This window comes from Terrapene carolina, unplaced genomic scaffold (assembly GCF_002925995.2).
Source record: "Terrapene carolina triunguis isolate 2854851 unplaced genomic scaffold, T_m_triunguis-2.0 Scaffold238, whole genome shotgun sequence".
NCBI classification, from domain to species: domain Eukaryota; kingdom Metazoa; phylum Chordata; order Testudines; family Emydidae; genus Terrapene; species Terrapene triunguis.
The window spans coordinates 13,011,225-13,033,530 of NW_020664589.1; the positions used below are offsets into that span (position 1 = coordinate 13,011,225).

The 22,306-nt window shown below is 51.4% G+C and overlaps 1 protein-coding gene across 3 annotated transcripts in view; it reads right to left on the reverse strand.

Annotated features, from left to right (window-relative positions):
• The window catches only part of GPSM1 (G protein signaling modulator 1), a 144,212-nt gene that overhangs the window by 70,836 nt on the left and 51,070 nt on the right, over window positions 1-22,306 (reverse strand). For all 3 annotated transcript variants that reach the window (XM_024206648.3, XM_024206647.3, XM_024206646.3), the window contains exons 5-9: window positions 20,431-20,554; window positions 18,061-18,176; window positions 16,957-17,112; window positions 11,514-11,622; window positions 6,082-6,196 (exon numbers count right to left, since the gene is read on the reverse strand). In XM_024206648.3, the coding sequence (XP_024062416.2) occupies window positions 6,082-6,196; window positions 11,514-11,622; window positions 16,957-17,112; window positions 18,061-18,176; window positions 20,431-20,554 (620 nt within the window). The remainder of the gene's footprint in view (window positions 1-6,081; window positions 6,197-11,513; window positions 11,623-16,956; window positions 17,113-18,060; window positions 18,177-20,430; window positions 20,555-22,306) is intronic.

Here is a 22,306-nt window from a genome sequence, read left to right on the forward strand (position 1 = left end):
CCTGAACGTCGACACCACAACTAAACAGCCCCTTAGCCCGAGCCCGCTGGCACGCCCGGGCCAGCCGCGGGTGTCTAGGTGCAGAGTAGATCGACCCTAAGAGCCAGGGACAGAACCCAGGAGTCTAATTCCTGTGCCTGAATTACCAGGCCTTCTTTCCTCTCTTATTATACACACACCACTGTTGTGACACACACACACACCGTAATCACACACAGGGTCACTGCAACGGCACTCAACATTTACCCTAACAAATCTGAGCATTTCCTTGTCTCTCTTGAAGTGAAAGCTCATTCTTACACAGCGCAAATACATGTTTTAGTGACAGCCCATGTCCTATAGTTGTTTCCATGGGTGCAGATACACGTAGAGAGATACAAAGACAAATATAACAGGAGTACTTGTTAGACAAATATGCATCTGTTCCACAGAGGAATACAGCTGTGAAAAACCTCTGTAGCAAAGGACAAAACCCAGGGGTGGGTTGTCAAAATTCATCTGGTTTGGGGCTTCACTGAAAGTCCTAACTCAGGCCTAGGTTAGGTGATCATTTCATCCACTGCTGAAATGCAGCTACATCTGGGGTAGAACATGGCAGCTTTTTAACACAACCTCTAGAGAAGCTACAATTTCTGCTTTAACAGGAGGTGAAGAAGAATGCGGTATCCAATCAGGAAAGCTGCAGTGAGCAGGAAAATAAAGATTAGGCTGACTGGTCAATGTTGTCCTGTGAGCGGGAGCTGGGGGGAGAAGAGCCCTGACACTGAGACATTGGACCAATACCAGATTTTCCAACTCAGGTGAAAAAATTCTGGCTTTTTTCCCCCCACAGTAGAAATTGGTCTGTATCAGTAAACTGTAGCCAGATAATCTCCAACATGCTGGAAAACCGGTAAACCCAACCCCCCAATCACACCAAACCCAGCTTCTGGTAAAAGATGCCAAGAAGCCATGCTTCAGAAATTGCCACATCACTGAAAGAAAGGACAGTATTTACCTCCCCTCTCGGACATGCCTGAGAAGCTGCGGTGAAGTCCCTCCCTGGCAGGCCATAGTTCGTTAAGGAAAGCTCCGGTGTTTGCCACAGGCCCACCGTTCACTTCCTCTCACTCCCGCGCTCCCCTCCGTCGGTCGCTTTTCTTTATTAATTTATTTATTTATTTTAGAACATTTTGTCCTTCTCTTTGGAACAAACCTGACCCTGGAAACCCGATCACTGGCACTGCTGATGAATGAGGTCATTATAACCTATAAAAGCCTCAAACAAACAGTGCCGTCTGATTAACGCAGCCACTTTCTCGCTCCGTGATAATTAGGCACGTAGACCGGCCTCGCTTTCAGTCAGTCATAAACGCGCTCAGATCAAAGGGGGACATGAAATCTGGCTTTGGATGCTAACCCAGCCCAGCACTAGCCTTGGGCTTGGAGGGGACAATGGCAAGGTTGATGGGCCTAAGATTTGCTGTCCCTCCCCAATTCACTTCCTTGCATAATAATTAGTTTCAATTATCAACCTTCCCCTCCCCGGCTCTCTTTAGCCCTGCAAAAGGCTTAACCCTCCCAGCACTGGCTGATCTCCAGGGGTTTGAGGTCTTGAGGACTGGGGAAGCTAGGGGCATGGTGCTAGGGAGTGGGGACAGTTTCTAGATGCTGGGAGGGGGAGCAAGCCACCCCATGTGCCTCTCCCTGGTGGGAAGCCCCGTCTTCCTCGGGGCTCAGCTTAGCTCCAGTCCTGCGTTCACTTGGGAACCAGCATGTGGGAGAGTCGTATCAGGGAGACAGGTCTGGAGGGAGGAGGAGTGAACAGCACTAAGTACCGAGGCCCCAGCTCCGATCTTCCTGTCTACATGGGGAAACGGATCAGCTGAATGCCAGCGCTCTAATTATACATCTCTCCATGTGGACGCAATTTTGGAATAAAGTGACTTTTCCCCCCACATAGCTTAAACCGCTTCCAACGCAACGTGGAAAAAAAAGGTTGCTTTTATTCCAGATCAGTGCGTCGGCCCAGGGAGCGGCACCGCCAGAGCCAGAGCAGTATAATTAGACTAGTACAGCTTATTAGCGACCTCGGTTGGCAGCAAGATGCTGCTATTATCCAAAAGTTTCCAGTAAGCCAAAGGCCCGTGCCTGAGACGGTAGCATGGGGCAGCCCCATGGGGACCCGCCACCTGCACAGGAGGTAACGGGAGCCCTGGCTGGCATCCGGCGCTGCAGGTTGGAGGGAAGGCTGTGGGCAAGGAAGGTGGCAGTGGGGAGGGGAGTCCTGGGGATTCATGGTTCCTCTCCTTCCCCTCTCCCGGCTGCACTCTGCCCTGGCACCAGGGACCAGGCTCAGCACATCACAGCACTTCCTTCCCTGGCTGCAGCCCTGCAAACCTGCCTGTGGCCAGGGCTTGCCACGGGGAGCAGGGGCTACTGGGATGTCAAATAGTTATCAATCAGCAGCACGGCAGCTGCCAGTCTCCAAATCCCATTCACGTTAAAGTGAGTGGGACGGGATCGGCTCTTGGGCTGGCGTCGCCAATGACCGAAAGCAGCCTTTATCGGGACTGCAGATAACCAGCATCCACTGTGTAGTTCTGCTTGTCAATTTCCCCACGTAGACAAGCCCTGTTATACAGTGGGAGCCCCCTCAGCTGGCTGCCTGCCCACCAGCTGGGATCATCAAACACCCCCAGCCCCCGGAGCTCCATCGCACTAGAAGACTGAGGCAACGTGGCCACGCCACGTGGGGGCATCTTGGCCTGCCGGGTCTGCTGTGTGGCTAAACATTGCGTCTCAGATGGGCACACAGGCGCTTTTCAGCCACACTCAGTTCTGTCGTAGAACCAAAAAACAAGGAAGCAAATCCAACTTCTAGGTTAATTCCTGCCGCCATTCAAAACAAAAACATCTGCCAAAGGGAGGAGGCTTCTAATGAGGTGTCGCAAACAATGGAGGACCCGAGCTAATTAATTGACGAACAGAGCCGTGGAAGGACGGCCTTGCAAAATGAGGCCGATCGCCTGGTTGGTACGGCTGCAGCCTTCCAAACTAGCTTTGAGAGAGCTCAGCTCAGCTCCCACTGCAGCACAGGGCCTGAGCCCGGCCGAAAGCGTTTACAGCTCAAGTGGAATGAATCCTCTGGAAAGGCCTTTGGTATTTCAACTCCCGGCTACACCTTCAAAATCAACACGCTACGCAAACAGGGATGGCTAATTTCATTTCAGACACACACTCAGACCGCTGTGCGATCCTCTTTCAATCTGCTGCCAATAACAAAATAACCAGCGCGAGAGAAAAGCAGCCCTAATAAGGTCATATTGAACTAACCAACAGCCCCCCTGGACGTTACTGCATCTATGGGGAGAAACGAGGTCTGTCTGATGCGTGAAAGATATTGGTGTAAGAGAGGCCATCGCTAGATATGAATTGTTCTGGGGGTACTTGGACACTAGTTTTCGGCATGCTGAGGGCCTGTTTTCATTGTGCTCTCCAAGAACACGCACACTGCAAGCACCGTCCTTCCAGTCAAGAACTGCAGGGCACCGTTTGGTGACACGCCGTGTTTTCCCCCTCATCCACGGGGGCCTGGGAACAGCGAGACTGGGATGAGATATGGAATGTGGCTATGAACACAGGCCATGTGGGGTCAGCCAGCCCCTTGTCACCATGCTAAGTCATGGCTGCCCCTCTTCCAAAGAATGGAAACCCCGGCGCAGTGGGCTGCTTAGAACAGGTCGGGCCAAACGGGTTTTCATCCGAATTCCCCAATTCGTCGAAACCAAAACCTTCCACAGAGACCGTTTGATTTCGATGACGTCTCAGGAAAGCCAGGCAGGATTCTGACCGACCCAGCCTGCTACACCCTGGGCAGCTTTCAAAACCTGCCTGGTGTCCTGCCGGTTCCTCTGTCTAACTTCAGCAACCCACCTGCCAGGCTACAGGGAAACAGGATTCCAGAGTCTGCAGCCCCAGGGGAAGGGACTTCCAGGTCCTGTGGCCACAGGCCAACCAGCCAGGCAGAGTGCCCCGGGGTCATTTCCAGAGTCCATGATCGCAGACCCCAGGGCCTTCCCTTTGATAGAGAATTTGAAATGTTTTTGTTTATATTCCTAATTGGAACGAAAGCAAAGTTGAAACATCAAATCCTCCGTGAAACGGAATTGCCTGTCTCCGCACAGCTCTCCTCCCTCGATCCGCCCCACCCTCAAATCGGCAAGGGATTTGCAGAGTTCTGCTCTGTTACATCCTGGTTCGGGTTTCATTGCTTAGATCTGAAGGTCTACCAGGGGAGCATAGAGAAACCTGTCCAGGGCACAGTGTGTGTGTGTGTGGGGGGGGGGGAAATCAAAGCTCTTTTGACCGCTGCAACAAAGTCATGCAGCATCTCGCCTTTTCTCTTGGGAACCAGGGAAATGCCTGTAGAGGTTTCAGGGATGAGTCAGGCCCTGGGATGCTAAGGCATGTCACTCATTGCAGGTCAATGCAAGGGCTTGCTGGAGGTTCCTTCCTGGGGCGCCCATGAGTGGTCAGACAGCCAAACAAACAGTTACCACCCTTTGGAAATTTGCGTCGTCACCCAGAGCAGTCAGAGGGCCGTCCGGAGCTCAGCGGAGTGTTGCAGGAGAGGAAGTAGTGGGTTTGTTGCCCGTCACAAGAGGATTTCGTTCAGAATTCATAGCGATGCTGTTAATCTGCATCTCTCTGCTCCCTGGAGCCCAGTTCTCCACCACCCTGCACCTTGGCTCATGTACACACCTGTGCAGAGCGTGGCACCAAATCCAGACTCGGCACTCACTCACACCACTGGCACTATTTCCCGCCCATGTGGCACAGCAGAAAACGATTCCGCAAGGGGCAAGGAAGGGGAGAATCAGGCCCCAGTCTTTTCCTGGTGACAAACCACAAAACCCACTTTGTTCCCAACAATCGTCCTGGGCCTCCCTCCATCTATGGAACATTTAATGCAGCCATGCCCTATAGCACTCGCACCATTCTCTTTGCATCCTTCTCCCACTCCACCTTTCGCATCTTCTCCCGCATTGCTCCTGATGCCTGGAAATACCTCCCTCTTCACACGCACCAAATGATCTGCCGCCTCCTCCAGGAAGCCCGCACTTCTCCCAGCCCTGAGGTCCCCATCTCTCAGCAACCACATAAACACAGATCTCTGCATCACCTCGGGTTTTTGCAGCCACCTGATGTACTGCATTTGAACTGTTTTGTCTGCCTCAGGTGTCCATCAGACCCCGGCAGCCAGGGACCTATGTCTATCCATGTGATTGTGAAGCAACAAGAGTGCTGTCAGCATTTAGCAACAACAAAGATGACGGTGATGAGCAGCGTTTTGCCTTCAGCTGGACAGCTCAGAACGAGTCTGAGGAAATGCCTCTTCACACGGAGGGCAGTCACAACCTGTGGAACTCACTGCGGCAGGAGGCCAGACAGTCAAATACTGCAAAACTTTCCACTTAAGAAGAGGCTTCCACACGCTTCTGGATGCAAGGCAATCACTACAAGGGCCAGGACCTTTCCCCCATTGCTCGTCTCTAGATGTATTTTTGGAGAGGCTTTCACCTTGTCCAGAAACACTGACTATTGCCAGAGGCTGGATACCAGACTCGGAGGACCAACAGCAGCTCCTATTGTTTTAACTTTGCTTTACATTTAACACCAACTACGTGCAAGAAAACTAGCAGCTCCAAAGACACGTGAACAGAGCAAGAGGTCTGGAACCCCAACCTGCCTTATTTCAAGGAAAGGGGACTGTGGGGAAGTAAGGGGATATAGGTACAATGTAGCGGAGAGCCAGCCTCCCCGCCCGCGTAGACAGACTTGCCCTAACTCCACTCCAGCTAGCGCGCTAACAGCACCGTGGGTGTTATGGCACCAGCAGTGACTCGGACTTGCCGCCTGAGCTTGGACCCAAGGGGTCGGGTGGGCTTGGGGGGCCAGCCAGTGCCGCAATGTCCACACTGCTACTTTTAGCGAGCTAGCTCCAGTGGAGCTGGTGTGAGCCTGTCTGCTGGGGCTGGGAGGCACGCTCCCAGCTGCAGTGCAGACGTACCCAAAGAGACTCCAGTTCCTGAGACTTACCTTGCGCTTCGTAGCCAGCGGAGTGACGGGTTGCATCCCCATCCTCATCGCCAAGGGCTGACTTCAGCTGGGCCACGTTCATTCGAGCCGTCAGCTCCCCATTCCGATCCCCGATCTGCAAAGCCAAGACCAGCAAGGGAGCTGTTGAAAGGGCAACGTGCCGTGGGCCTGCGTCCCCTGCGCAGATTCAGAAAGCCCCGGCAGAACCAGGCGACAGTGCATTACGGACACAGCTCGGATACGCTCTGTGCCATCACTCCATCAGTGTCAGGCATTGTGGGACAGATGCTGGAGGACTGTTATGGTCAACACCAGTAAAGCAGTGTCTACACTCACGCTGCATCAACCTCAGGACGTCGACCGTGGCTCAAAGCCACTCAGGGAGGTGGTGTTACTGCATCACCTTAATAGGGCATTTACATCAGTGGGGGACAAATGTAAGTGTAGACTCATGCACAACCAGGTCAGTGCAAGGCAGATCACGTCATTCTAACTTCTAACTTAGTAGTGTGTAGAGCAAGCCTTAGCAGCTGAATGGACAGTGCATCTGTGGGGCTTGGATATGCCTGGGTCACTACTAAACCAGAGTTGGATGCTCTAGAACATGGGTAGGCAACTTGCGGCACGCGAGCGGATTTTCAGTGGCACTCACACTGCACGGGTCCTGGCCACCGGTCCGGGGGGCTCTGCATTTTAATTTAATTTTAAATGAAGCTTCTTCAACATTTTAAAAACCTTATTTACTTTATATACAACAATAGTTTAGTTCTATATTAGAGACATAAAGAAAGAGACCTTCTAAAAACGTTAAAATGTATGACTGGCACGTGAAACCTTAAATGAGAGTGAATAAATGAAGACTCGGCACACCACTTCTGAAAGGCTGCCGACCCCTGCTCTAGAAGAATTCCATTCTGGAGCAGATCCTTGGGTTTTATGTTCTCCCCAGTGATATCCCACAAGAAACTGCCCCAAAAGAGGTCTTTTCTGAAAGTTAATGACACGCTGGTGAGTAACATCCTTGTGAAATGTCTGTATTAACACTACATGAGGAAACAGGGATACTTAATGATATTGTGCTTTAAAGTCCGTGGCCAAGCCGGGAGAAACAGGTTCCCCGCCCAGACAGGAGAGAAGCCAACTATTTACCTGGCACCTAGGTAAATTAAGCATGGTGGAATCAAAACAATGGAAGCCCCATTTACATATAAGGGGACGGGAAGCCTCCAGTAAGGGAGAAACAGTCTGAGGCCATGCTGCCTCTTGAAACCAAGTCACTGAATTCAGGAATATATAAGCAAGGACAGAAGCAACCTTTGGCATCCGTCACTAGACAACCACAAGGGAACGCAAGCTGAGAAAGTTGGGTCCTTTAACCATGGGGGTGGGAATGAAGTGTCTGGTACCTGAATATAGGTGAGAAGCCTGCTTAGGCAAAGAACTTGCACCTAGGAAGACAAGGGAAGCCAGCACCTTGTACTTCTATGGAAGGTCCTGACTGAGAGAAAGTGAGCCAAGGCTGGCAAGAAGAGAGACTGGCGAGAAAAGCCATCTGGAACAAAGCCTGTACCTTGGCTAGATTAAGTTTTAGATGCATGTTTTCACTTTTATTTGCTTGTAACCCTTTCTAACTTTATTCCCCTTACTTGGCATCACCTATCCTATGCCCTGTTCATAAATTTGTTTTATTTTTACTACAGACTAACTAAGTGCTGGGTTATTTACCCCAATTAAGTTAATAAGCTGCAGTGTGCTTTTGTCTCTTTAAAGGAACAAACCTTATTATTTATTTATTAATTATTATTATCTATGAAATGTTTAGATGATTCCCACTTGTTTCAGATGACCTTAAAGGAAGAATTAATATCCGACAGAGAAATTCTGGCAACGGACTGCTCGTGGGCACCTATCAAAACACAGGGGTCCTGAAGGGGGAATATGGGGACAGAGATTTCTGTCCTAATCCTGGATCTCCCGTAACAGAGGTGCCACTTTGCTGTGAACAAAGGTGTTCCTGGGCAGGGTCTGAACGTTGGGACGTGGGCCACATTTTTTTTGTATTTACATCCCTTGCTCTGTCTATCTTGGAGCAATTAATGTCCCTAATCTGGCTCTTCACTCCCTAAGAGCAGACGAACGCTAGAAATGAATGCATGCCCTCCCCCCGTATCCCTGAAATGGACATGATTTTTCAGCACCACTCCATATTTAGCAACATGGGGGAGTTTATTAGCCACCTGCCATGAGCAACTCCCTTCCGACACTGCCCTGTAATCAAAGCCACCAGCCCACAAAGAGCACAGCATTGTAAACCCTCAAAGGCTTCCCCCCGCCACCCCCAGGAGCAGTCAAAGCTGCTATTGTTTCTGTCCTCCCATCCCGCTCATCTGCAATGCCAACAGCTGAACCTCCATCTGGCTGTGAGTAATCAGCGCCACGCTGGAAGACTCCAACCCAAAGCCGAAAAGTCAATTTGTTCTCAAATGAACAGGGCCAACGAACAGTGTTTCTTCTGAATGGCTGACAAGTATAATTAAGTGTATAATTAGGCTGGTGTGTTAGCCCTACCCCGAGATTTAACCAAGCTATCAGAGGCAGGAGAATGTACAAAGCACTTATAAATGGTGGTTTCAATTAATGCTTCAAAAGGGCAATTTCATCAACTGGGGAAAGCTTTAAAGGGACCATGGCTGATTTCCGCATATCAGGCTGCAAAGAGTAAACAACAAAGCACTTTTGCTGTCTAGATTTCTAAGCCACCTGAAAAGCCTTTGGCTTGGTCTATATCAGAAAAGCTGCATCCATATAACTAGATCACTTAAAACTGATCTAGTTACACCAGTGCAAAACCCTAATGGAGACACACTTAAACTGGTTTTGCTCTCACTTATATTGATTTAGCTCAAATTGATACAAGCGAGGTTTGAACACGTTTAAATGCAGCTCCGGGGTTTGGACTCGGGTAGCTAGCTCGATAATATAGATCGGAAAAACAACATGTCAAAAACCCCACTGGCTTGGACTTCAGGCTATGAGCCACGTTCAGATCGAGGGCAAAGTGGGTGAAACTTCACTGATGCCATCTGTGGGGTTTGCCCTGGGTCTGAACGCGCCCAACGTTTGTGGACAGAGAAAAGTGTTTTCTGGGGTAGTTATATGGTTGCTTTGGCTACCGCTGGATTAGCAACTATCTTGTGCTGACGCTTTCAGTTATCTGTGCCCCAAGAGGCACTATTATATAAACATAAAAATCACGGCACACAATTTTAGGCTTGCAGATGGTATTTTTCAGTCATTTCCCTGGCAGCGGTTTGAGCCACTCGAGGCAAGAGGTGCTAATGCCGTCCTTAAAAGATGAGTGACGCTTGTCTGGCTTTGGGTCGGAAACGCAGACCAAGGCCTGACTTGCTTTTCTGCCCCAGCCAGGCCTCTGTTTGCAAACCTGGGTGGAAGGCTCAGGAGAACTGGCTTCTAAGGGGCTTCCCAGCACTTCTAAGCCAGAAATAAGGTGAGAAGAGCCACATGGGGCTATTCTGGCCCTTCCACTCTGAATCTAGAGGCACCCAAGCAAGAGCAAAAACAGGATTGGGAGGAGAAAGGTAACCTAACATTTTAAAAAGTGGTTTGGTTCTAGAATACAACACTGTGACACAAGGGGTGTGACGCTGTATGGAATACAGGAGGCACTTTATGATACTGTTGATACCAATATTATAAAATTGCAAGGAATCTGACCAGATATGCCATGTGAGGTATCTGTGAAAATGTTATGATTTGCCAAGTATGGTAATCTCATGTATATGTTTGTATCACCTTTGTATTGTAAGTTATAGATATGTAGAGCATGTCTGTGTTTCAAAACCTGTGCTGTGTTTCTGGGTGACACCCCCACACAGATTGGCATCAGCACTGCCTAGCCTGTTCAGTGGCCCATCAAGGGTCACCAGCGGTACAATGAACCCATTGAAAGGAGCCAGGGGCTACACCTATTGAGTCAGCAAGGCACGTGGTATGCCTGTGGACAGAGAACTCTAAGGCTTTTCCAGGCCATGTGCTGAGAAGCTTGTGTTTGGGACAGAGGAAGTACAAGCCACGTGGCAAAAAGACTATAAAAGGCTGCGGCATCAGCTCCATTTTGTCTTCATTCCTGTTTCTTACCTCTGGAGTAACTTCTCTACAAACGAAGCTCTGAACAAAAGACTGAATGACTCATCCAAGCTGTGGATGTTCCAGGGGGACTTTCAAGCCAGTAAACTCACCAACACTGCCAAGAACCTGCTACATGGACTTTGAAGTCTCTGTACGTATCTGAGCGCTTTATCATTTACCAACTCCCTTCTTATTCTTTCTTTTTTCTTTATAATAAACCTTTAGTTTTAGGCACTAAATTGGCTGGGAGCGTGGGATTTTGGGTAAGATCCAACCTAATATTGACCTGGCAATGTGGGGTTCAGAAGAACATTTTGTATAGTGGGCAGAGTTTTTCTAATAACTCTCACTGTACTGGACCTAGGTGCTGATTGGGAGTCAGAGAACTGGAATGTGATAAAGGGGCTGTGTGATTTCTTTTTTTTTTTTTTTAACTTGATGACCAGTGTGGGAGATCAGAAGTACAGTCTGTGACTGGTTGGTGAGTTTAACTTCAGTGTTAATCACCAGTTTTCGGAGTCTCTGCTCCCTCTTTTGCAGCCTGCCTCGCCCTTGGCATTTTCAGAGAGGGCTACCCCACGCACCCCGGGTCACAAGGGGGATGGCTCTTATTTTTTCCCATCTTTACTCAGAAACTTTCCCTGCCCCTTTCTCCATCATGTTCCTTATGGCGCCGCAGGGAGCTGTCAGCCCTGGGTAAAACAATGTTTCCGCTCACCCAGAGATGTGGCCTCACATTGCATCTGAAGAGAAAAGCCGTCACCCATCTCTTTCAGACCCCCTGATCCTCTCCAAAACAGGACTGGGCACTGAGTCAGCGACATGTTCTCTGAGCTCAGCCAAAGTCACACAGCCCAGGTCTCAAATGCGGGTAATACTCCTACATGGTTGGACACACGTTGTATTTAGGTTCCTCCATGCCAGCTGGAGCCCACCAATGCAGAATAGCCTGGAAAGCGGGGCCCACCCTTTCCTTTTTGCCTTGGCAAACACCCCCTAAAAAACGTGCCGAGCAAGCAATTTGCAAACCAGGGCCGAGTTAGCCAGGTACAGTAACTATATTAGCAACAATTAAGACGCAGGTGGGGGAGGTCTCCCATGATGAGATTTTTCCAGCCTAGGTTTGCAATCCTCAAAGATAGCACATAAAAACCAAGCACTGCACATGATGGAAGCTTTCAAGACTGGAGAAGAACTCCCTCAGTGTGTCTTATTAGCATAATCCACGTCCTCCTCCCAGCAGGGAGATCTGGTTTGCCCGGATCCGGGCCAGTTCGTCTTACCTCTTGGGAGATTTCAAGATGTTTCCTTGCAAAGCGCAGGGCTTGGTCATGGTTCCTGAGAGAGACATAGGCATTTCCTAGACTCCAGCAGGCTCTTCCTTCTCCCACTCTGCAAAACAGGAAATCATCATCCATAGGCGTTCTTGAGACGCAGCAAAAACCAGCCATTTCAGGACCTGTATGTTTCTGGCCTCTCCTTGGAAGCCTCAAAGGCCCTGTTTCCATGCCGATTTCTGTGCCCACTTTTGCACACACAATAAAGCCTGCGGGTGAAATCCTGATTCTATTGAAGTCAACGGCAAAGCTCCCATTGATATCAATAGGGTCGGGATTTCACTCCATATCTTATAGAGCAGCTATTTGCACGGCATCTCACTACACCTGGAAAAGTGGCTGCACACTTACAAGCCGCGCGTGCAAGCTGGCTGTGCAGAATGAGGGCACACCCCCTTTTGCGAAGGCAACCAGCTGGGACAGCTGACGTGGGCAGAGAAATCACAGGCCCTGGGGGAAAAAATGGCTCTAGACATTAAAAAGCCTGGGCCAGATAATCAGTGGTGTAAATCAGTGGAGCCCATTAACCGCAATAGAGCTCCATTGATTTACGCTGGCGGGGGATTTGACCCACTGGGTGCAGGGTCAACAGTCAAGAGGGGGAAGTGCCTTGTGGCTAAAATGGCCTTTTGAGAATTCCTTCCTTCCTGAGACTGGTTTTAATCACTCCAAAACCACCTTGATTTTTTCTCTCCGGTCTCCAAATCAGTTTTCCCCCTTGCCGGACTTTCCCTCGTCCTGGGGCGAGCAGCTGCCTCTGCAGCACTCCCACCCCCCCGGAGAGCAGAGGGGTGGGAAACTGGCAATCACTCTGGGGGTCCCCCGTGCAGCAGAGCACAGACGTGGCCATTGTCATCTTCCAACCACCACCAGATGTTCAGCGGGCGGCCCCGCTGCGGGCTGCTGTCCCTGAACTCTCCCCCGCTACCCCCTGGCGATTAACCCCTTCGCTGCGCACACACGTTCCCACAGCAACAGTGACAGGGCAGCCAAGAGCAGCCCCCTTTGCTCACGGGCCAGGGAGGAATAAGCAAGAGCGTAGCACGGATCAAACACAGCAACAATGCAACCTGCACATGGCACTGGCCTTTCAGTGGGCGGCCACATGGGCCACACACAGACTGCGGCAGCCGACAATAACCTCAGTTACCTCCTCCTCCAGGGCGCAGCTTTTCACAGTCCACCCCACTTGACTTCAGGCATGAACCTGAGAAAGCAGGCGAGCTTTACCCCAGGCCCTGAGGGTCGTCAGGCTGTCAAAGCAGCAGGGGAAGGCCTCCCTGCACTGAGAATGCCCTACTGCCAGCCCTCAGCTCTTGTGAGCTAGGGAGTGCTAGAGAGACTGCCCACTAGCACACAACTAGCCCAATGGCATGTGTAGTAAAAGGACAGGTGCCTATTATGTACCATGGAGCGGAACCCCATGCTACTCCAGGGGTGCAGGCGGGGGGACCTACGGAGCCCCCCTAAATCCGTTCATGAGGAAGACACCGTCAGGGGATGGGCTATTGGAGGGTTTCTAATTTTCAGTGTGTTGTGTTTTTTTTTAAAAGGAGATTGTGACTCACTTTTTAGGGTTAAACATCATCCCCCCACTCCCACGTTTAAGCATTTCCTGTGAAGTAACCCCTCCGTGCTCTGCTCTCCTCTCCTCAGAGCCAGCTCCCAGGGAGGCCGGAAGATCTTTACGGCTCACCAGCTTCCCATAAAGACAGCGCCCGGCCCCACACAGGAATGTATCACCTCTGTATTGTTCAGCCTGTGTTTGATAAACACCTGTTCCCTAGGTTTTGCTTCTGTGCTGCTTTTACTAGCAACAACCTAAACACAGAATATCCCCTCTCAAGGCCCACCAGCCCCCTTAATGTCCAACGGACTCCTGGGAAAGAGAACGCTCTCCATCTCCCAGCGAGCCATCAGAACCGGCATCTAACCCAATGGGGTTTCTTGGTTTCTGATCAGACAGAAAATGCCCAGAAATATGCAGGCTGTCTCCATTTTAATGTCCATGCTCCATCTAGTGGCGGGAGTTAGCAAGGGCGCTGGGAGGATTTTTATAGTGGGGATGCTGAAAGCCATCGAACAAAGCTGCAAAGTCAGTCTGCGATAGAAGTCGTGCATTCGCTTGCGATTATTCCTTCAAGCCAGAGGGTGCTGCACCCCCAGCGCTCTTTGGCCCAGCGCCCCTGGGGACTGGAGCGTGCCAAAGGCTCTTTGGAAATTGCTCTGTATGGGGCCAGTGAGTGGTATTTTCATAGCCTGATTAGACAGGAAGGCCTATTTCAACACACCTAGTCCATCCTCCGAGTGCAAGGCTGTTCTTCGTGCAGATCTGTAGCACTTTCTCCTATCTCGCTTTCACGGACTCACAGAAGTTAGAGCTGGAAATGACCCTTCGTATGGCTACACTGCAATCACGGGCTGTGACTGCAGCTCCTGTAGACCTGCCGCCCAGTCCTCTCCCTGCCGGCACAGAGTTGTTCTTTACATCCCATTCAAGCGCTTGGTCTAGTCTCCAGCGATGGCGCTTCCACCACTTCCATAGAGGGACCATCCCACAGCCTGAGGGGTCTCCCTGTCAGATGACCCAAGTGACAGGGGGTCTCCCCTTGGGGGACAGTTGTACCCTCTGAGGACGCTCACTAATTAGACTTCACATTAAAGCAACACCAACACAACACTATGGCTTCTCACTCTGAACATCTGAGGTTTTTCATTCAGATTCTGCCTGAAACAGTCCCTGGCTCACTCCATCCTTTCTATTCTACAGACTGGTCAGCCTCACCTCAGTCTCTGGAAAAATCATGGAGCAGGTCCTGAAGGAATCCATTTTGAAGCACTTGGAGGAGAGGAAGGTGATCAGGAACAGTCAACATGGATTCACAAAGGGCAAGTCATGCCTGACCAACCTGATTGCCTTCTATGAGGAGATAACTTGGTCTGTGGCTATGGGGAAAGTGGTGGACGTGATATATCTGGACTTTAGCATTTTGATATGGTCTCCCACAGTATTCTTACCAGCAAGTTAAAAAAGTATGGATTGGATGAATGGACTATAAGGTGGATAGAAAGCTGGCTAGATTGTTGGGCCCAACGGGTAGTGATCAACGGCTCGATGTCTAGTTGACAGCCGGTATCAAGCAGAGTGCCTCAGGGGTTGGTCCTGGGGCCAGTTTTGTTCAACATCTTCATTAATGATCTGGATGATGGGATGGATTGCATCCTCAGCAAGTTCGCAGATGACACTAAGCTGGGGGAAGAGGTAGATACGCTGGGGAGTAGGGATAGGGTCCAGAGTGACCTAGACAATTGTAGGATTGGGCCAAAAGAAATCTGATGAGGTTCAACAAGGACAAGTGCAGAATCCTGCACTTAGGATGGAAGAATCCCATGCACTGCTACAGACTGGGGACTGACTGGCTAAGTAGCAGTTCTGCAGAAAAGGACCTGGGGATTACAGTGGACGAGAAGCTGGATATGAGTCAGCAGTGTGCCCTTGTTGCCAAGAAGGCTAACGGCATATTGGGCTGCATTAGTAGGAGCATTGCCAGTAGATCGAGGAAAGTGATTATTCCCCTCTATTCGGCACTGGTGAGGCCACATCTGGAGTACTGCGTCCAGTTTTGGGCCCCCCACTACAGAAAGGATGTGGACAAATTGGAGAGAATCCAACGGCGGGCAATGAAAATGATCAAGGGGCTGGGGCACATGACTTATGAGGGAGGCTGAGGGAACTGGGCTTGTTTAGTCTGCAGAAGAGAAGAATGAGGGGGGATTTGATAGCAGCCTTCAACTACTTGAAGCGGGGTTCCAAAGAGGATGGAGCTCGGCTGTTCTCAGTGGTGGTAGATGACAGAACAAGAAGCAATGGTCTCAAGTTGCAGTGGGGGAGGTCTAGGTTGGATACTAGAAAACACTATTTCACTAGGAGGCTGGTGAAACACTGGAATGGGTTACCTAGGGAGGTGGTGGAATCTCCATCCATAGAGGTTTTTAAGGCCCGGCTTGACAGAGCCCTGGCTGGGATGATTTAGTTGGTGTTGGTCCTGCTTTGAGCAGGGGGTTGGACTAGATGACCTCCAGAGGTCTCTTCCAACCCTAATCGTCTATGATTCTATGATTCTTCTACGGAACTGCTCCTTCCATATGCCTCACGAGCAGTAGATCATTCTCACAACACCCCTGTGGGGTGGGGATTTGTAACCCTATTTTATCAATGAGGAAACTGAGGCACGGCACGGTGAAGTGGTTCCTCCAAGCACCCTAGTGAATCAGTGACAGAGCCAGGAATAGAACCCACGAGTCCTGATTTCCCAGTTCACTACTCCACCCCTTGTGTGAAAACCCTAGTTATACACAGCCAAATATTCAACTGGGCCTGGTTTTGGATGCCCAGCTTGGGCCGATTTTCAGAAGGGGTGGCGCATCCGCAGTGCCCATTGACTTCATCTGGGGCGTGGGTGCTCAGCACCTAGGAAAAACAGGCCCTTTGTGGATGTCCAATTTGAGACACCCTCTAAGTGAGGCATTGTCCACTCTTTGGGTGCTTTGACCACCCCCTTTAATGGCACAGCAGATCATTCAACTCAAATGCTCTCCCAGCTGGATACTTCCTTCTCCATTTGGCAATGCTCATTTCTTCTCGTCGTTTGCCAATTCCTTCCCTTGAATCTTTTGCACTGTATGAAGCTGAATATCCATCTTGCTCCATCTTGCTCAGGTTTTAAGAGGGTCGTTCGCAGAGATCCTCAACAAGCTGGCTGAAAATTCAGTTAAGGACCTGCAAGAGACTCGAAACCCGACGTGGCAAAGCTCAGGAGGCAGGAAAACTTCACACAAGGCCGGAGGTAGACGCCGTAACGCATTGGTAATAATTTATCTATGGAGCAAAATGCATTTCCCTAACTATTCCGGGTGACACACCATTTGTTCCCAAATGCCATTTCTGGTCACATCAGAGTGGAATCTTATCGCACCTTCTCAGAGCTTCCATTATGAGCGAGACACAGCGGTGGGGCTTTTGGGTTCACTCACTGCTCACTTTGTTCCTTAGGGAGAAGCTATTTTTACATCCCGGCGGGTGCTCACCAGGAGGTTGCTGGGATAAACAGGAGTAGCAGCTGGGACAGAGGGCTGAACACAACAGACCTTTAGTAATTCTCACCAGAGAGCTGATATCACCCACATTAACACAGCTGGGCGTGGGGCTTTGCCCCCATTGTAGGGGCTGGACCATCGGAAAGATTTATGAGTCTGCTACTATTGCAGAGCTAACGGTCTTAGTCCTTTAGCCCTAGAGGCTCAGGCTTTTAGTCTGAGAGACGCCAGGTTCGATCCCCACTGAGGCCATTACACTAACAAGGCACAGATACGGTCCCAAATCTCTCACCTGTCCCCCAGCTCCTGCGCTATCAGCAGGTGCTTTAGATGGTACTCGATGGCTCGCTCGTAGTCTTGGAGCAACGTGTAAGTGTTTCCGAGGCTGTAGCAAGCCTGAGCTTCTACTGCTTGGTCTTTCAGTTGTCTGGAGAGTTGGAGTGTTTTCCTGCAATAAACAGATGGAGACACAGACACATTCATGCACAGCTCACCTGTAAGCCAGGGAGAAATGCTGATCCACTGAGGGCAGGTTCCTTAGGGAGTTTATCTGAAGCCAAAGAATGTCACATTCTAAGGGGGTGTCTGCACTGGAGGTGGGATTCCAACTCGTGTAGACATCCCGGTGTTAGCTTTGACGGAGTGAGTGCGCTAAAAACAGCAGTGTAGCCGCTGAGCACCAAGTATGATCTCAGGTACATGCAGGGTGACTCGCTGCTCGGTCAGAGCTAGCGCGGTATGGCTACCCAAGCTGGAAATTTTCTCTCCAGCTCTAGTGTGGACATCCCTAAGACCTGCTGATGGCTGCCCCCGTCTTCCCAACCCAATGCTGTACCTCCACTGGCTTCAGTGCCTTACACCAGGGTGAATTTAGCCCCATTGTATCGATAAATTCAGCTCTGCTCTGTCAAGCAGAACCGACGGAGATAAGTTTTGGGTACGTGGAGGTCTGCAGAAAGGCTGGAGACTCTGTCACTCCTCCTGTTACCCAGCAGCCTGTCCCTGCTCTTTTGGGATGTAGCCTCCTTGGGCACAGCAATTCCAGCACCAGCACGGCAGAGCGTTGCTTTGGAGAATCTGGGAATTTGGACTATAACAACATGCACCAACTATCCTCTGTACAAGTTACACAAGTGGCCAGCAGGGGGCGATACGATGCACATATCAATTGGGAGCCGAGCGCCGGCTGGAGAAAGACCAGACAGACCCTCCCTCGAACCGGCTCCAGTTCCCTGTGGGTGGCTTATACCTAGTGCTTGAAGCCCCGGGATGCATTACAACAGACCTGGGTTCCCGGGGGAATAGTTTCGCTCAGCCTGGCTGCTCTTGTGCATTCTGCAAAGGCAGAGAGCCCAGAGCCCGGCCTCTGCTTTCCCCAAACAGCCGTGGCACTTACTTGTAGTACTCCGCCGAGATGTCAAACCTGCCGAGGAAGATGTGCGCGTTGCCCAGGTTGCTGTACGCTCTCCTCTCGGCTGCTTTGTCCCCAAACTCCTTGGCGATGGCGAGTCGCTGAAACAGACACAGTCAGGTGCGTGAGAACGCATCGACTGCAGCCCTAGCGCCTCGGGTAAGCATGTGCTACTGCTGGCAACTGATGCCCTCTCTCCAAGGCCCAGACCCAGCCAGCCACTGAGGCACATGCCTGTCAGCCCGCGATGGTCCTGCTGGCTTACAGGTAAGCGTGTAGTTAAGCCGTCAGCTGGATGGGGGAGCGGGGGCCCAAATCATCTGGAGAAGCGACGCGGCTGATCACGCCGCCGTAACGCCCAGGAGGGGTTCTGTCGTGCCGCTCATGGATGTGGGCGCAGAGCGAATCCCCTCCCCAACTGGCTTCGTCTCACCGAATCCCAGCCCCGCTCCTCATCCTTCCCTCCCTGGCTCTGCACTGCTCCAGCCGGGCCCATGTCTCGACCCTTAATTGGTTCTGCCCCACCCTCCCCTCTTCTCCCTGCCGCACCCTGGGCTTTGCATTGAGCCTGGAGCAGTGCCCCACGCCCTCCCCCTCCTTCCGACCCCATTGTACCAGGTGCTGTTTCTGCAGTTCCGTCTTGGTCACTATCTACTGAGCTCCACGGCGAGTTGGCCTGACTTGCAAAGGGGCTGAGCTCCCTGCAGCTCCCTGGGAAGTAAATAAGCCCTAAGCTGCTTGCAGCAGGAACCGTGTCACCGCACCCATTGGCCGAGCATTACAGGCCTTTGTCACAACAGGCCTTCCCGAGGAGATGCCTTGTCAGCAGCTTGGTTAAACGCATTGTCGTCGGCAATTAGAACGAAGACTGGTAGGAGTTCAGAATGGAAGAGCCCTGCTAGGTTACCCACAATCTGCGCCCACGCTGTTTAGAGAAACTGCCCGTGTGGTTCCAAGCAAACCCCACCTGCAGGGCTGCAGGCCTGGCTGCCCATCCCAGGAAGGGGAGGCCATGCCCAGAGGCTGCCAGGCTGACCTGCTCCAGGCAGACCTGCTCCAGGCAGCTCTCCATCCAGCCGTCTGCCTGGGGCCTGGGACCCCCCCTGCTGGGGCCCACTCTAGGACCCAGCCTGCTTTCTGTAGCTTCCCCCAGCTGATCTCTTTTGGCCTTTATAGGAATCAGGTGCTCCCCAGGCAATCTGGCACCTTGCAAACTACCGGGCTCTACTCAGAACACAGCTGGCTGGCTGCAGCCCTCTGGCCCCTACGGGGAAGACTACGCTGTTACAAACCTGCTGGGACTTATCCCATCCCAGATACCTGCTGCGCTGCTAAAAACAGCCTGTGTGACCCCCCCCGCTTGATGCTGCTCCCGCCGCCGCGGACACTAACTCAGGCCAGTTGGCATGGCAGGGCCAGCCAGTCACCAGGGGCCGGGTTACTCTTTGGTTGGGAAATCCTGGCCCCATCACAGCTTTGACTGTGTTCCTTCCCGGGGGAACTGTTCCATGCCGTGAGGCACCTGTCCCAGCAAAGATGGGGCCCGAGATGGGGCTCTCTCTGCTTGCACTGGAGCAGGGCCCCGGTAAAGCAAGGAAGCTGGGTGCCAATCACTTCCCCAGTGGGCTGTTCCAAGCAAAGGAGGCGGCAAATCATTTGTTCTGCAGCACCGAGTCAAACGGTCTTGTCCTGTAAGGTTTCGCTCTGCAGCAGGTTACTTAGCACCGCGGATCCGGCTGCGTCTCTCCCCACTCCGCACAAGGGGCGTTCACGTCGGGGGTGGGTTTTAATCCAGTTAGTTTCTTGTTCAGGACAACAGCCGGCCCTGGCGACTCAAGGCCTCTATTTATGCCCAGCCCGAATCCTGGAGCTGCCTCCTGTCTGCCCAGCGGATGTGCCTCACCCCTGACGAGGGGAAGGACGGCTCCCAGGCGTGGGAGAGGAGCTCATCCCCGGGTTCTCTGCACAGTGCATCCATCGGGGCAGTGGTCGGCGTGTATATTAAACGCTTATACCTCAGGCGGATTGTTTCTGTGGATTGGTAAAAACGCGGGCCTCTGGGAGTGGCCTCCAAACACCACTGATCTGTCTTCTGAGCACCAGCAGCCGCCTTCAGCGCTCTGGTTCTCAGCGCTCTGGCCTAAGCATCTCCTACTCGGGGAGGGAGGCAGGGATAGCCCATCACGCACAGAGTTTACCTTGCAGGGCAATATTCCCGATGACTATTTTTCGGTGGGTCTTTACATAGCCTGTCAGTAACACGTGGCTAGATCGCCTCATCTGACAGCAGCTGCCACATGAGAGGAAGCGACTGGATCGCCCATGCCCTATGAGAATGATCGACACCCTCCTTACCTCTTTGTGGAAAGCCGTGGCTTCGCAGAAGTTGCCAAGCAAGTACTGGGTGTTGCCGAGGTTCCCATAGGCTCGGCCCTGAGCGGCTCTGTCCCCAAGCTCCTTCACCAGAGACAGATTCCTCCTGCAAGAAATCAGAGCAGCACGTTCGGTCACTCTCAGCCAACAGGCATCCGGCTCCCATTGACCTTAACATGAGATACAGAGAGCCCAAGGTCAAAGTAAGCTGCTCTGAGGGGACACAGCTCTCCCAGGCCTGGGTAAACAGCTCCCCTCACAGAGCAACAGTCTCAAGTTGCAGTGCGGGAGGTCTAGGTTGGATATTAGGGAACACTATTTCACTAGGCGGGTGATGAAGCACTGGAATGGCGTTACCTAGGGAGGTGGTGGAATCTCCATCCTTAGCGGTTTTTAAGGCCCAGCTTGACAAAGCCCTGGCTGGGATGATTTCGTTGGGGTTGGTCCTGCTTTGAGCAGGGGGTTGGACTAGATGACCTCCTGAGGTCTCTTCCAACCCTAATCTTCTATGATTCTATGATCTGCCCCTCCTCCTCACCTGATGTGGCGAGATCTCCCCCTCCCATTTCAATCACCTTTAATCGCTGGGGAGAATGGCGCTTTTACGCCTTCAGACACAAGTGAGAGATTCCACCTTGGGACACTTAGCATTTCACACAGGCCAGACCCTTAGCTGGCCCAAACCAGCGCCACTCCCTCAACTTCAGTTGAGCTGTGCTGATTTGCAGCAGCTGCCTGGGTGTTGAAACACCTTCAGGCCTGGTAAGAAATCGCAGGACTTTACAAAGGGAGAACAGTGTCATTATCCCCATTTTACAGATGGGGAAACCGAGGCACAGGAAGGGGACGTTACTTGCCCAAGGTCACCCAGCAGGCCAGTGGCAGAGCTGGGAACTGAATGCATTACCACTGGTGCTGCTTCAGTGTCCCTTATTCTAACCATCTCTCCTTACACACAACTGCCCTGCTCAGCCAGAAGAGCAGATACCTTCATGCCCAGAGTTATCTCAAAAAAAAGCCAAGGACAGAGTGTTATTTTCAGCTTTGAAGTACAGTATCTATTTCGGGGGCTGGTCCTTGGGAGTCATGCTCTGCCTCAGTTTCCCTGTCTGTAAAATGGGGATAATGATTCATCTCTCGTTTGTACAGTGCTTTGAAATCTATGGGTAAAAAGAGCCAGAATAAGAGTCAGATGTTATAATTATTATTAAACTTTGATGACGTCAGGAAGAAGCAAGAGAAACAGGGGGGGAAAAAAAAACAGGAAGGGCCAGGAGCTCTGAGCTATTTCTCTGCCTGCCTTCCCAGCGCCGGCAGCTGGGATGCATCTGAGATGAGCATGACTGGAGGCAACACTGCAACAACAAGCGCAGTCAAACCCTCTGCAGTATCCGCTCAGCACATTCAGAGCGGCCTGGCTGCTTCAGGCTGGCATGAGTTCACCCAGCAGATGCTCGACATGCACCTACTGCTCCTGGGCAAAAGGACGGGGAGCTAGATGCAGGTGCTATCCCATCTGCAGAGACGAGAAGACTGATTTAAGAGAGATGCTCGTCTCTCCCTTTCAGACCAAAAAGGTTATTTTTAAAAACCCATTTCCTTTACTGAAGTAAAGATCAAAGGGGAGAAACCTTGCAGTTAGTTCTAAATAAGCCTAGCGACAGCATTCCGGCACATGCCATAGCAAACACATCTGCAGCCAGGTGGAAAAGGCACAGTTGTTACTGTGGGACACGCTGCAATGCTTCAGAACTTCACGGTGACAGAACAGGAAACTCTTCTGCAGAAACACAGGCCCTGACCACTTGAACTAAAGGTGACTCTCCATTAACTATTGCAGTATAGGGCCAATGATACA